At 43.9% G+C, this 12,676-nt stretch overlaps 1 protein-coding gene across 4 annotated transcripts in view; it reads left to right on the plus strand.

Moving 5' to 3' along the window:
• Nucleotides 1-5,303: 5,303 nt before the first annotated feature.
• Nucleotides 5,304-12,676, plus strand: part of APLP2 (amyloid beta precursor like protein 2) — an 80,962-nt gene continuing 73,589 nt past the window's right edge. For 3 of the 4 annotated variants that reach the window (XM_032868935.1, XM_032868937.1, XM_032868938.1), the window contains exon 1: nucleotides 5,304-5,504. In XM_032868935.1, coding sequence (XP_032724826.1) covers nucleotides 5,400-5,504 — 105 coding nt within the window. In that variant the 5' untranslated portion in view covers nucleotides 5,304-5,399. The remainder of the gene's footprint in view (nucleotides 5,505-12,676) is intronic. The other variant, XM_032868936.1, reaches the window with a different exon arrangement.

Below are 12,676 nucleotides of genomic sequence, written 5' to 3' on the forward strand. Positions count from 1 at the left end.
ATACTCACATATCCTCTTCACGTCTCAGGTTTTTCCCGTGCTGTGCCTTTGCTCACATGGTTCCTTCTATACTCTTGTTCTCTCCTGGCCCTGTATGTGCACATCCTGTGTCCATTCCCAGGAAATCTCAGATATAACCTCCTCTGTAAGCATTGTCTGATGTCCCTAGTCAGATCTAACCAGCTTCTTCCTTCTCTTCATTCCGTAAGAAAGGCACGTTTTTCTCCTGTAGGTCATTTATGAGTTTCTATCTATCGCTATATGCATGCACATGTTTTATTGTCTCTGCTAGATTGTAAAGCTCATTTAGTTCTGCATTCATTCAGCAAATATTTTTTGAATGCCTATTAATAGAAGTTCAAGTGCTATGTTAGATGGTGGAGGTACAGAAATGAGGAGAACATAGTTCCTTCCCTCTAAGGACTCGTGATGTAATTAAGATGACAGTAAAGAAAATAAATGATGAATATTGGGTTTACCAATTGTATGTCAGAGGTGTGTACAGAATGTTCTGGGGCGCATAAAGAAGGTGCACAAACTGAGAAGAAGGGGAAGACCAGAAAACTTTCATGAACAGGTGATACTTGAGCCAAGTCGTAAATACTGAGTCAGTTATGGATGGGGTGGGGGATTGTGTGTGGGGGCGGGATGTATTCTGGATGCGACATATTTAAAGGCTATCAGTTATAGGTCAAGGACAAGACATATAACTGGTTCATATTTATTTTCAGTACTGCAACATCCCATCCTGTGTTAGACCAGGACTGCTCCATTATGAAATGTTCACCATTCTGATTGTAATGAGAAAAACAAAGGCAATGTAGTGAGTTGTCTAAGAGTTCATTGTATCCAACTTCAAAATTTTTAATGTGACCATTCTTAGTTTTTTGTTATTAAATGTTCTTTTCTTGGGGTGCCTGAGTGTCTTGGTTTAGTGTCTGACTCTTGATTTCAGTTAGATTCATGATCTTGGGGTCATGGAATCCAGCCAGTGCTTCAGATTTTTTTCTCTCTCTCCCTCTCCTTCCTTCTCTGCCCCTCCCTGCTTATGTGTTCTCTCTCGCTTGCTCGCTAATAAATAAATAAATAAATAATCCTTTTAAAGAAGTTTTTTTTCTTAATGAAACAGTGGTGATAATACAGAGTTGTATCTGGGGCTAGAACTCACAACCCCAAGATCAAGAGTCACATGCTTTACCAACTGAGCCAACCAGGCGCCCCATATCTGTTTTTTCTTTTTTTTTTTAACATTTATTTATTTATTATTCCAGTATGATTGACATAGATTAGATTAGTTTCAGGTGTACAATATAGTGATTCAACAATTCTGTACATTACTTGGTGCTCACCATGATAAGGGTACTCTTTTTAAAAAAGATTTTATTTATTTATTTTAGTTTTTTTTTAAATTTTTTTTTTATTTATTTGAGAGACAGAGAGAGAATGAGAGAGAGAGCATGAGAGGGGAGAGGGCTGAGGGAGAAGCAAACTCCCTGCTGAGCAGGAAGCTGGATGTGGGACTTGAGCCTGGGATTCCAGGATCATGACCTGAGCCAAAGGCAGTTGCTTAACCAACTGAGCCACCCAGGTGCCCCAAGATTTTACTTATTTGTTTGAGAGAAAGAGTGAGAGCACAAGCTGGGGGGAGAGGCATAGGGAGAGTGAGAAGCAGACTTCCCACTGAGCAGGGATCCTGATGTGGGGCTCCATACCAGGACCCTGGGATCACAACCTGAGTAGAAGGCTGACACTTCATCAGCTGAACCACCCAGGCACCCACAGGGGTTTTCTTAATCCCCTTTACCTATTTTATCCATCTCTCTACCCACCTCTTCTCTGGTAACCATCAGTTTATTCTCTATATTTAAGAGTCTGTTTTTTTGATTGTCTCTTTTTTCCTTGTTTTGTTTCTTAAATTCTGCATATGAGGGAAATCATATAATATTTGTCTTTCTTTGACTTATGTCACTTAGCATAGATCTACCCACGTTGTTGCAAATGGCAAGATTTCAAATTTTATGGCTAAAATTCCACTGCGTGTGTATATGTGTGTGTGCATGTATATATACCATATCTTCATTCCTTCATCTATAGATGGACATTTGGGCTGCTTCCACATTTTGGCTATTATAAATAATGCTGCAATAAACTTAGGGATGCATATATCTTTTTGAGTTAGTGTTTATTGGTAATACGTAGTGTATCTTAATTTAATGTTTTATTTGGAAAACACTGGCAATTTTAAATTAGCTACTACACATAATTAAAAAAATTTTTTTTACTAGTTCCAGTGATATTCAAGAGTCAAGCTCTCAAAAGTACTAGTGGATTACAATCCCCTGGAAAGCTTTAAGAAAAAAAAAAGACTGATTTCCTTATGTCACTTAGGCTTAGTGATTCAGAATTTCTGAAGTAGGAGCTTAAGACTTCGCCTTTTTATAAATCTTCTTAGATGATTTGGAAAGCATCCTGATTTGGGAGCAACTGTTCTAGCCTGGCTTACCTCACCCTGAACAGGTGTGGGATAAATAAGTGTCAGATGAATGCACTCATGCTACTCATGGAAGTATATACACTTAGGACGTGAACTTTACTTTTTTCCCCAGCAGTGAAACGCACACATCTTAAGGGTACATGGAAGATACTTCTTTAAGCAAACATCTTTTTTTTTTTTTTTTAAAGATTTTACTTTATCTCTACACCCAATGTGGGGCTTGAACTCAAAACACCAAGATTCAGAGTCACAAGCTCCACCAACTGAGCCAGCCAGGCACCCCCAAGAATGTCTGATTCTTAAGAAGAGAGACACAAGAGGAGGTGGTTTTAGAGACTTTTCCTTTCGCGCACTAAGGGTAATAAAATGAAAACACAGCATTCCTCAAACAACTTGTCACTGACATGAACAGGTTTAGGATGGAAAATTATTGCTTAAGAATTGCAGGACTAGGTATGTACCTAATAAAAAGAGGGTAGCATTTTAAAGTCAAAACCATTGATGAATGGGGCAATACACTCTTTTTAATGATCCTTTGGTGACCTGAAAATGTAAACAAACTTTTTCCAGGACTTAATTTTGGATTGAAACTCCCTAAATCATTTTTCATTATTTCCTGGTCCCATCCCATGCTATGAGAGCTAAATCTTGAATATACAGTCCCAAGAGCGTGAAGATCAAGCCCACTGTTCTGAATTCTGGTAATCTCATTTGCTTTTCTCTCAACATTTAAATTCATAGAAGTTTAGGGATCCTTTTGTGGGCAAGGAAACATACCCCAGAAGGACTGACTCCGGAAGCCTGTTCCACAGAACTGGAATTTGCACAGTCACTTGATACTGTTTCCACACATACTTTCACAGAAACTTGCTCTTGGTAACATGTTGCTTCACACTGCTCTCACCTTTTAGGTGTAAGTCTCTTCCTACTTGTCCCTCTTGTACACTCACTTTTCACTGAGTCACATTAATTGGTGAAGTGAGACAGGTTTGTAATATCCACACATGACAGAGAAGAAAAGGGAGTCACTGGGTGGCTGAAATAACAGATGTTTATTTTTGAGAGGCTGGGAAGTCTAAGATCATGGTGCCTGCTGATTTGGTTCCTGGTGGAGGGCTCTCTCCTCTCCTCCTACTGCGGTATTACATGGGTGTCTCTCTGGCCCCTTCTTCTAAGGGCATTTATCCCATCATGAGGGTCCCACCCTCAGAACCCCATCTAACCCTAATTACCTCCCAAAGGCCCCACCTCCTACTGCCATCACACTGGGGGTTAGGGCTTCAACATGTAGAAACTTTGTGGAAAGGACACAAATTGTTATAGCAACTGTTCCAGAACTGAGACCAGAGCCCAGCATCATTGGTTTCAGGGTGGCTGCACAAACATGTGTGGAGGTCTCTACTGCAGGAGGTCCCATACCTCAGTTCTTATCAGTGCCATAACTTGCTCCCCACAGGAGCAAGTGCCCTAATGGAAAACAACATTCAGAAGGTGACGATGTTACATCCAGTGGAAGGAGGAAGAATGACAATGTTTTCAACAGGTAGGTATGGACAGAGGGCATTGCAGGCATACAAAGGGCTCTAAAATGAAAGGGTGTGGGTTGTCTTTGGGAAATAGGGACATAGTCTGTTTAACCACCAAGAACTGGGCAGTCAGGCAATAAGGCTGGAAAATCAGGGTACTTCTCACCCCTCTACTGTTTATTCTGTGGACACTGTCTCTTTCTTTTTACTGTCTGTTTCCTAGGGTAGGGACCCTCTTCTCTATTTATTTGGTTGAACCTGAAGGGACTAGCAAGGGCTCTACAAAGAGTGGTGTATAAATCACAGGGCCATTGAAAGGAAACAAAGCCAGCAGAGCCCTCGCAGTGGAGAGACAGTGCCAGTTGTGAAATGGGGCAGCAGAACGTTTTCCCAGTTGAAGTGGAAATGCCGTGGAGCAAGAAAGCGGAGAAGCAGGTCTTCTGCCAGTGATCTTAAACTGAGCAAGAAAGACAAACGATCTTTCCCTAAAACACAGGAGGAAAGACATCTGGGCTTTACGGTCAACGTGGTCCTTGCCCCACTGGGCTCCAGACAGAGGCAGCTATCCCCAGCTCTAGTGGCTGCTGGGAAGGAAGGGTAAGGATGAGGCCTAAGGAACAGAGGTCAAAAGCGTGCAAACACCGCCCATCACAGTCTCGGGGAAAGGGCAAACCCGGCTCTGGGCGAGCAGAGCTCTGACACTCGCACGCCTAGCGCAGGAGTCGGGAGAGGAGGAAAGCTCCCTCATTTAGCCGGTCGCCAGCCTCGGGATGGCCTTCGGTTAACCTGCCTGGCCTCGGAACAACAACAAAATGTCTTAATTCTGTTTTTAATAAAACCATTTTCAGAACCTCAAAGAGGGCGGTACCCAAAGGAATCTGAAACAGACCCCGCAGGGCTAGGGGAGCGGGGCGTGCCCGAATCAGGAGGCTGCAGGCGGACACACCAGCGCAGCGCGGCCAGATAATCTCTCACGGTACCGGAGGCCAGAGCTATTCTCCAACCTCCGCCGAGCCGCTGCCCCCAACGCGCCCTGCGCACACCCCCTCGCTACGCAGGGTCCGAGGCGGGGGCGGGGTCGTCAGAGGCCGGAGGCGGGGCCTGGTGGGGCTCGCGGTTGGGGCGGGCGGGAGGTGCAGGCTCTTTTGTTCCCTGATTGGGCCTGGGTTGGACAAAGGGCGGAGCCTTGGGGAGGCTCTATGGCCCGGCATTGGGCCCCGAAAAAAGAGGGCGTGGCCTTGTGAAGTCAGTTCCGGTTGGTGTAAAACCCCCGGGGCGGCGGCGAACAGACTTCAGATGCTTCTGGGTTGCGGTGGGGAAGGGTTCTGAGTTCTCGTGTGTGAGCTTGAGAGTCGAGCGCTAGAGCGACCCGGCGAGGGATGGCGGCCACCGGGACCGCGGCCGCCACGGCCACCGGCAAGCTCCTGGTCCTGCTGCTGCTCGGGCTCACGGCGCCTGCCGCGGCACTAGCCGGCTACATCGAGGTGGGGACCCGGCGAGCGCCGAAGCGCAGTCTCCTTCGCCCGCTGTGCGAGCGCGGCCTGCGAGCGGACGGACGGGCGGGCGGCGGGGTCCGGCCGGGCCGGAGGCGCGGCGTGGAGAGGGGGAATGGGGGTGGTCCGGCGCTGCGGCGGGTCTGGCGGCGCCTCCCCCGCCCGCCCCTGCTTGGCGCAGTGCTTAGCGCTGGAGGTTGAGCTGCCTCCGCCGCCGCAGAGGCCAAATGAAAGGCATCGGGGCTGCGGGACGCCGGGGGCGGCGGGCAGCCTTGGCCGCCCCAGCCCCCATCCCGCCCGTGGCGCCGCCACCTTCTCTGGGGACCCTGCGCGGCTCAGACGCCCAGCCCGCCCTCCCCCGAGGTACTGCGAGCCTCTGCGCCCTGCGGCCCCGGCGGCGGTCCTCAGCTCCGGACCTCGGTGCGGCGCGGCTCCCTCCGGGGGCGGCTCCGCGCAGACCCTGAGCTCCTGGGCTGCGGCGGGCAGCACGCTCCCCGTCCCCGACGGCGGGGTTTCCCACCTGGAAGCAGCAGATGCAGCCTTTGTTGGCAGCGCGGGCTGGGCTGTGGGGATGCAGGCTTCCCGGGATGGCGCTTGGAAAGTGCCGAGGTGCTGGGGCGAGCGCCGCTCTGGCTGCACCGGGAGAATGAATGCTCCTGCACCAAGCAGCGGGTGTGCCTTCTGCTTCCTGTGTGCCTTCCTCTCAAGAGATCCACCGCTCTGGCATCAGGCCTTCGGGAGGAATTGTTAAATATAGCTGTTTGCCTAAGTCTAATAAACAAGGGGAAACCCCTCTCTGGTGTTCGTGTTGCTCCCCTTTTCTTGTGGGTTCCAGCGAGGAGGAAGCGTACCGATGAATATGGTGTAGAAACTCTTGTTTAATCATACTTTTTTTCGGTGTTAGAATTTAAGTAGCTGTTACGCATCTGACCCATAAACATCTTTTTGCTTCGAGGTGGTTAAGTAGCCAGGATTCGCGGCTGGTTCGCTGGAGCTAAGGCCGCTGGAAGGGGCAGAGTGGCCGGGGTCGGGGAGGGTTCTACGGCGCGGTCTGGACCCTGCCGCTCCATGAAAACCTTTTTCTGTTCCTGAGGGAGACGTGGGACTTTATTTTTGCTTGCCATCTCGAAATAGTGCTTGAACTGTTGGACTGGAATGCGTAGTTTCGGGTGCATTTATTTCTTTTTCCTCTTCACTATTTTTAAAATTACAATGGATTTCTGCGGATTTAGCTAATTTCAGAGACAAGTGAGACTGGATTTGATTACATAGGCATTGAGCGAGAAGTTTCTAGCAAAAACCCTGAGTTAGAATGTGTTCTACAGAATGTCCAAACATTTCCAGGGTCAAATAAATCTAATCAAGAACTCACCTCCCTGATAGAACGGCTTAAAATGTTTTGTATTCATCCTGCTTAAAGCTTTGTGATTCTTTGGAGGAATGGGGGGGGGGAGGGAAAGAAGTTGTATTTTAAGTAGAGTTAATGTTTATATATACATGTTTTTAGATGACCATTATTTTAGTTTCCACACAATGGTTAGATTTGTGTCTGTGATTCCTGATACGATGTTGCAAGCTAGATCAGCAGGATGGGAAAAGAAGGGGAAAAAAAGGATTTTGTATGGAACATAGAACTTCTAGGTCAGGTGTCAAAAACCATTTTGCACACTCTTTTACCTCACTCCCCAGGGGGATTCGTAATTTCAGGCACTAGTAGATTCACAATAAAGGATTCATGGTTTTTTTTTTTTTGTTTTTTTTTTTTAAAGATTTTATTCATTTGACACAGAGAGAGAGATCACAAGTAGGCAGAGTGGCAGGCAGAGAGAAAGAGGAGGAAGCAGGCTCCCCACCAAGGAGAGAGCCTGATGCGGGGCTCGATCCCAGGACTCTGGGATCATGACCTGAGCTGAAGGCAGAGGCTTTAACCCACTGAGCCACCCAGGCGCCCGGATTCATGGGTTTTAAAGACTATCTTCCTTTCAAGTTTAAGAAGAACATTAACACCTGTATGTATGTCTGCAGAGAAAGAAAAACTAGCAATATCAGAATTAGTTGTGGATTGAATTCAGTTGTTACCCACAATGTTGTTCAATTGGAAAGTCCGGTTAGAAGGTAGGAATTAGACATTTCCCTAAAATGGTTTCTAAATGCTATTGTATGATTACTGTCTTTTGGAACTATATTTTTGACCACACTAAATTACCGTTCAGATCATTTTCCTTTTGTCAAGTAGGCAAAATTTTATTTGTGTGTATAGCATTTCATTTATTTGCTGTCAGGCAAAGGACTGCCTAAACCTTAATTTAGATGAGAACAGCCTAAATCAGGATGACTTTGGGAAGGTCTTTATTGAGATTAGCCAAAGGGATTCTAGCCAAATCCCTGATCAAGTTGCTTGGCGCAGAATTATTGATTGGCGAATCTTTAGTGTTGCTTGGTGTTGACTGAATCAATCTCTTACACCTGTTTAAAAAGAAAAACCCACCTCTGCTGAGGTCATTTCTTTTAAATCCAGGGTATGTTCTGTTGTGTGCGTGCTCCCATTTGGGATTCTCAGACAGTATTTGTGCTGAAACTCTGCACTCTGTAACAATGGACATTGATGCTTCTGAGAGCCAGAACTCAGGTTCGTTCTGCTACATTTAAAAGGGGGACATTTGACAGACGATTTTCAGAAACGACTACAGAGTATGACAATTGACTTAGAAGATAAAAAAGGCTTGGTTTGGTATTTCTGAGGGGTGGTATAGGGAATGTCTAATTATGACTTGGGGAGATGCCAGAGCTTCTGACAGGATTATCAGTCATTATTTTATCATACTGTTAAGAATCTTTTTTTTTTTTTAATATTTTATTTATTTATTTGACAGCGATCACAAGCAGGCAGAGAGGCAGGCAGTGAGAGAGAGGAGGAAGCAGGCTCCCCGCTGAGCAGAGAGCCCTATGTGGGGCTCGATCCCAGCACCCTGAGATCACGACCCGAGCTGAAGGCAGAGGCTTAACCCACTGAGCCCCCCAGGCGTCCCCAAGAATCTTTTGATAAATATGAAAAACTAAGTCTTAGCAATCAGGTCCTTCTGTCGTAGAGGGAATTTGTTTTGTCATCTAAAGCTGAGCCGTCTTACAGTGTAACCACATGTAGCTACTGACCTTGCAGTGTGGCTAGTATGATTGAGGAAGGAGTTTTCCACTTTATTTAATTTTAATTTAAGTTGACATTTAAAACTGAAAGTTTAGGGATTGGAAAACTTTTAACTGTAAGTTGAAACAACTTGGTTATGTGGATCTACTCATTTAATGAAGACTAAACGCAGATCAAGTATTTCCTATGCAAATTTAACATCTAAATTGCATTTTGCTCTAAGTGTAACATGCACACCAGATTGTAAAGACTTCAAATGAAAGAAATTGAGCAATGTCGTGTAAAAGTTTTCATATTGATTACATCAAAATGATATTTTAAAACCTTGGCTAAGTAAAATATGTTAAAATTAATTTTACCTGTTTCTTTAAAATTTTTCTTTTAAATATTTTATTTATTTGACAGAAAGAGAGATCACAAGTAGGCAGAGAGGCAGGCATAGAGAGAGGTGGGAAGCTCCCTGCCGAGCAGGGAGCCCGATTCGGGGCTCGATCCTAGGACCCTGAGATTATGACCTGAGCTGAAGGCAGAAGCCCAACCCACTGAGCCACCCAGGTGCCCCCTTTTAATTTTTTTAAAAAAGATTTTATTTATTAGAAAATGGTGTGAGGTGGGGGAGGGAGGGGCTGAGGGAGAAGGAGAAGCAGGGTCCTTGCTTGGGAGCTCCATCCCAGCACTTGGATTATGAATTGAGCCGAAGGCAGACACTTAACTGACTGAGCCACCCAGGTGCCCCTGTTTCTTTTAACTTTAATGCGGCCACCTGAAAATACAACCTATATAGCTCATACTATATTTCTTCTGGACAGTGTTAATGTCTTTTTTTTTTTTTTTTTTTAAGATTTTATTTATTTATTTGACAGAGATCACAGTTAGCAGGCAGAGAGGGGTGGGGAGCAGGCTCCCTGCTGAGGAGAGAGCCTGATGTGGGGATGTGGGGCTTGATCCCAGGACCCTGGGATCATGACCTGAGCTGAAGGCAGAGGCTTTAACCCACTGAGACATCCAAGCGCCCCTAATTTAATGTCTTCCTTGAAGTTGGTCCAGCATGCTCTAAAGTGTTTTTTAGGACAGCTTTGACTGTTGTTTTTTGTTACTTTTTTCAATTAAAAAATGTTATTTAGAAATAAGTTCAAGCTTACAAAGGTAGCAAAAATCATACGAATGAGTCTCATACCCAGATTTACCAGTTGTTAATGTTTTTCTTGTTCAGCATTTGCTTTATCTTTCATTCTATTATTATGTATTTTTTTCTGAAGTATTTGAGTGAGTTGCATATATCCCGTCCCTTGATCCCTTCACTGTGTATTTCCTAAGAACCAAGGACATTGTCTTACACATACCTTAGAGCAGCTATCAATTTAAGGAAATTTAACATTGATACAATACTTTGATCAAATCTCCTGTCTGTATTCCAGTTGTCAGTTGACCCACTAATGTTTTTTTATAGCATTCAACAACATAGTTATTTTTAAAGCTGAAAAGCTTTATAAGTCTTGGCGGTAAAATTAGAAGGGTTTATTATTAATGTTTTCCAAATATAAAAAACAGATTTTTGAAAAGGCTTTATTATTTTAGAGGGGTATGGCATGGAGGGGAGAGGGAGAAACAGATACCTTGCTGAGCAGGGAGCCCGTTGTGGGGTTCATTCTCACCACCTACAGATCATGACCTGAGCCAAAATCAAGACTCAAAATTTGGTGGCTTAACCCATTGAGCCATCCAGGCACCCCTAAAAATCAGATTTTTAACTTACATTGTTTTGACTTTGGGAAAATCAAAACTTAAACTTTTCAAGATTCTTTAATTATATTATTCAACATTACTGAATTCTTGGGCTTCTGCACTTTTTTTCCTTAAAGGTTTTATTTTTAAGTAATGTCTACCCCCGCTGTGGGGCTCAAATTTACAACCCTGCGATCAAGAGTCGCAGGCTGGTCTGACTGAGCCAGCCAGGCACCCCATTCTGAATTTTCTTTTTAAAATAACAGAAAAATATATATATAGATGGTACACATTCATTATAAAAATTAAAAAATACAGATAAAAATGAAAATAATCTCAAAACCTATTTTCCAGGGCAATCTCACTGTAAACATTTTGGTGGTATGTATCTTAGCAGATGTTTCAAGTACCTATGTTTTATGAAACTGACATATATTGAATATTGGAGGTGCTACCTAACAGTTACTATTTTGAATTGTCCTAAAATGAACTACTGAAAGAAAATGGAAGTTTTTTTTGTGACAAAATGTAGGGACAAATCTTTGTACAGTAATTGTAGCTTCTATGGGAGGTTGTCATTTGAGAGAGAATTTGAAATTGTCTGTGATCCAATTTTCAAGAGTTTTTTAGTGAGATAAAGATTACCTTGATGCTAAATTAAATTTAGTATCATGTACCTTGATCTGTGGCTGTAGATGGAAAGTGAACCATATAGCCCCATTCAGATAGAAATAGGTTCCTGTCCCTACAACTACTAGTTGTAGTCCCACCTACAACGAATTATTATTTTTTTAAAGATATATTTATTTGATAGAGAAATTTCAAGTAGGCAGAAAGGCAGGCAGAGAGAGAGGGTGAACCAGGCTCCTCGCTGAGCATAGAGCCCGATGCGGGGCTCGATCCCAGGACCCTGAGATCATGACTTGAGCCCAAGGCAGAGGCTTAACCTACTGAGCCACCCAGGTGCCCACAACTAATTATTTTTGCTAAGGGAATTTTTCTTACATAGGCCATCATGAAGTTTCTAAAAATTTTTTAAATTTTTATTTTTTTTTAAAGATTTTATTTATTTATTTGACAGAGAGATAGCACAAGCAGGCAGAGCGGCAGGCAGAGGCAGAGGGAGAAGCAGACTCTCTGTGGAACAGGGAACACAATGTGGGGCTTGATCCCAGGACCCTGGGATCATGACCTGAGCCGAAGGCAGAGGCTTTAACCCACTGAGCCACCCAGGTGCCCCTATAATCTTTTTTTAAAATAAGACTTTTCATTTGTTATTTATCCTACTAGTGTTTGTTGAAACACTGTTGTGAGGTAGTTTTAGATGCTAAATGCCACAGTTGTAAAAACAAATATGCATAGTGCTTTTTACTCTACCAAATGCACTTGCCTGTGATTTCTAGGCCGAACCCTCAGAGGATATCATTGAATACATCTGGGATTCTCAGTTTAAAATGCTCCCCAGGTAATGCTTGTATGCAGGTACAGAAAAACAAAACAACAGCAAGCGAAAAACCCTAACAGAGCTCATTTGGGCACATTATCTTCAAAGTCTACACAAACAGCCTACTGAGGTAGGTATTATTATCCTCGCCTAAAAAAGGCCCTGCAGCAGGCCAGGGTATGAATCCATCTGTCCTCTTAGTCTGTTGCTCTTTCTTTCCTCTATGTCAGGGTGTTTCATAATGTTTCTCTTGTGGTTGCAGATTTCCTTTTTTAATCTTCCCCACTACCAAAAAATCTGATATAAGTATTTGCTTTAAAAGAAATTAATTTCATAGAAGTTACAATGAATCATGAATCCGTATATACCAGCCTATTAACAGTGGTTATCTTTGGAGGATGTAATTGCAGGGGACTTTGCCTTTCGGATTTTTAAAAAGTTCTAATGCTTTTTCATATAATGTGCCAGTTCTCTCTCTCTCAAAATAGTAAATTTGTTTCATCTTTGTATTTTGCAAAATTTAAGGAGAGGAAATTTGAAAGGCCCCTGTGTGTGTGTTGTGGATGGTGGGGGTGGGGGTGGGGGGAGTCTTACGAGAATCAGGGTATGGGGATTATTTGGAAGAGAAAAGCCTGCCTTCACCAGATTTATAATCACTAGCCTAGTTGATAGACAAACCATAGGACAAGGTTAACACTAATCACCATGACTGGGATAAGATTGTGGTCCAGAAAAAAGTTAATCGGCATTTATAGTGGGGCACCTGGGAGGCTGGTTAGTTGAGCAGCTCTGTGCAGCCTTTCCACTGCTCCTTTCTCAGCTGAACACCTCTTGGGGTTGCAGATTGGA

Source organism: Lontra canadensis, unplaced genomic scaffold (assembly GCF_010015895.1).
Source record: "Lontra canadensis isolate GAN:19392208 unplaced genomic scaffold, GSC_riverotter_1.0 scaffold36, whole genome shotgun sequence".
Lineage (NCBI taxonomy): Eukaryota > Metazoa > Chordata > Mammalia > Carnivora > Mustelidae > Lontra > Lontra canadensis.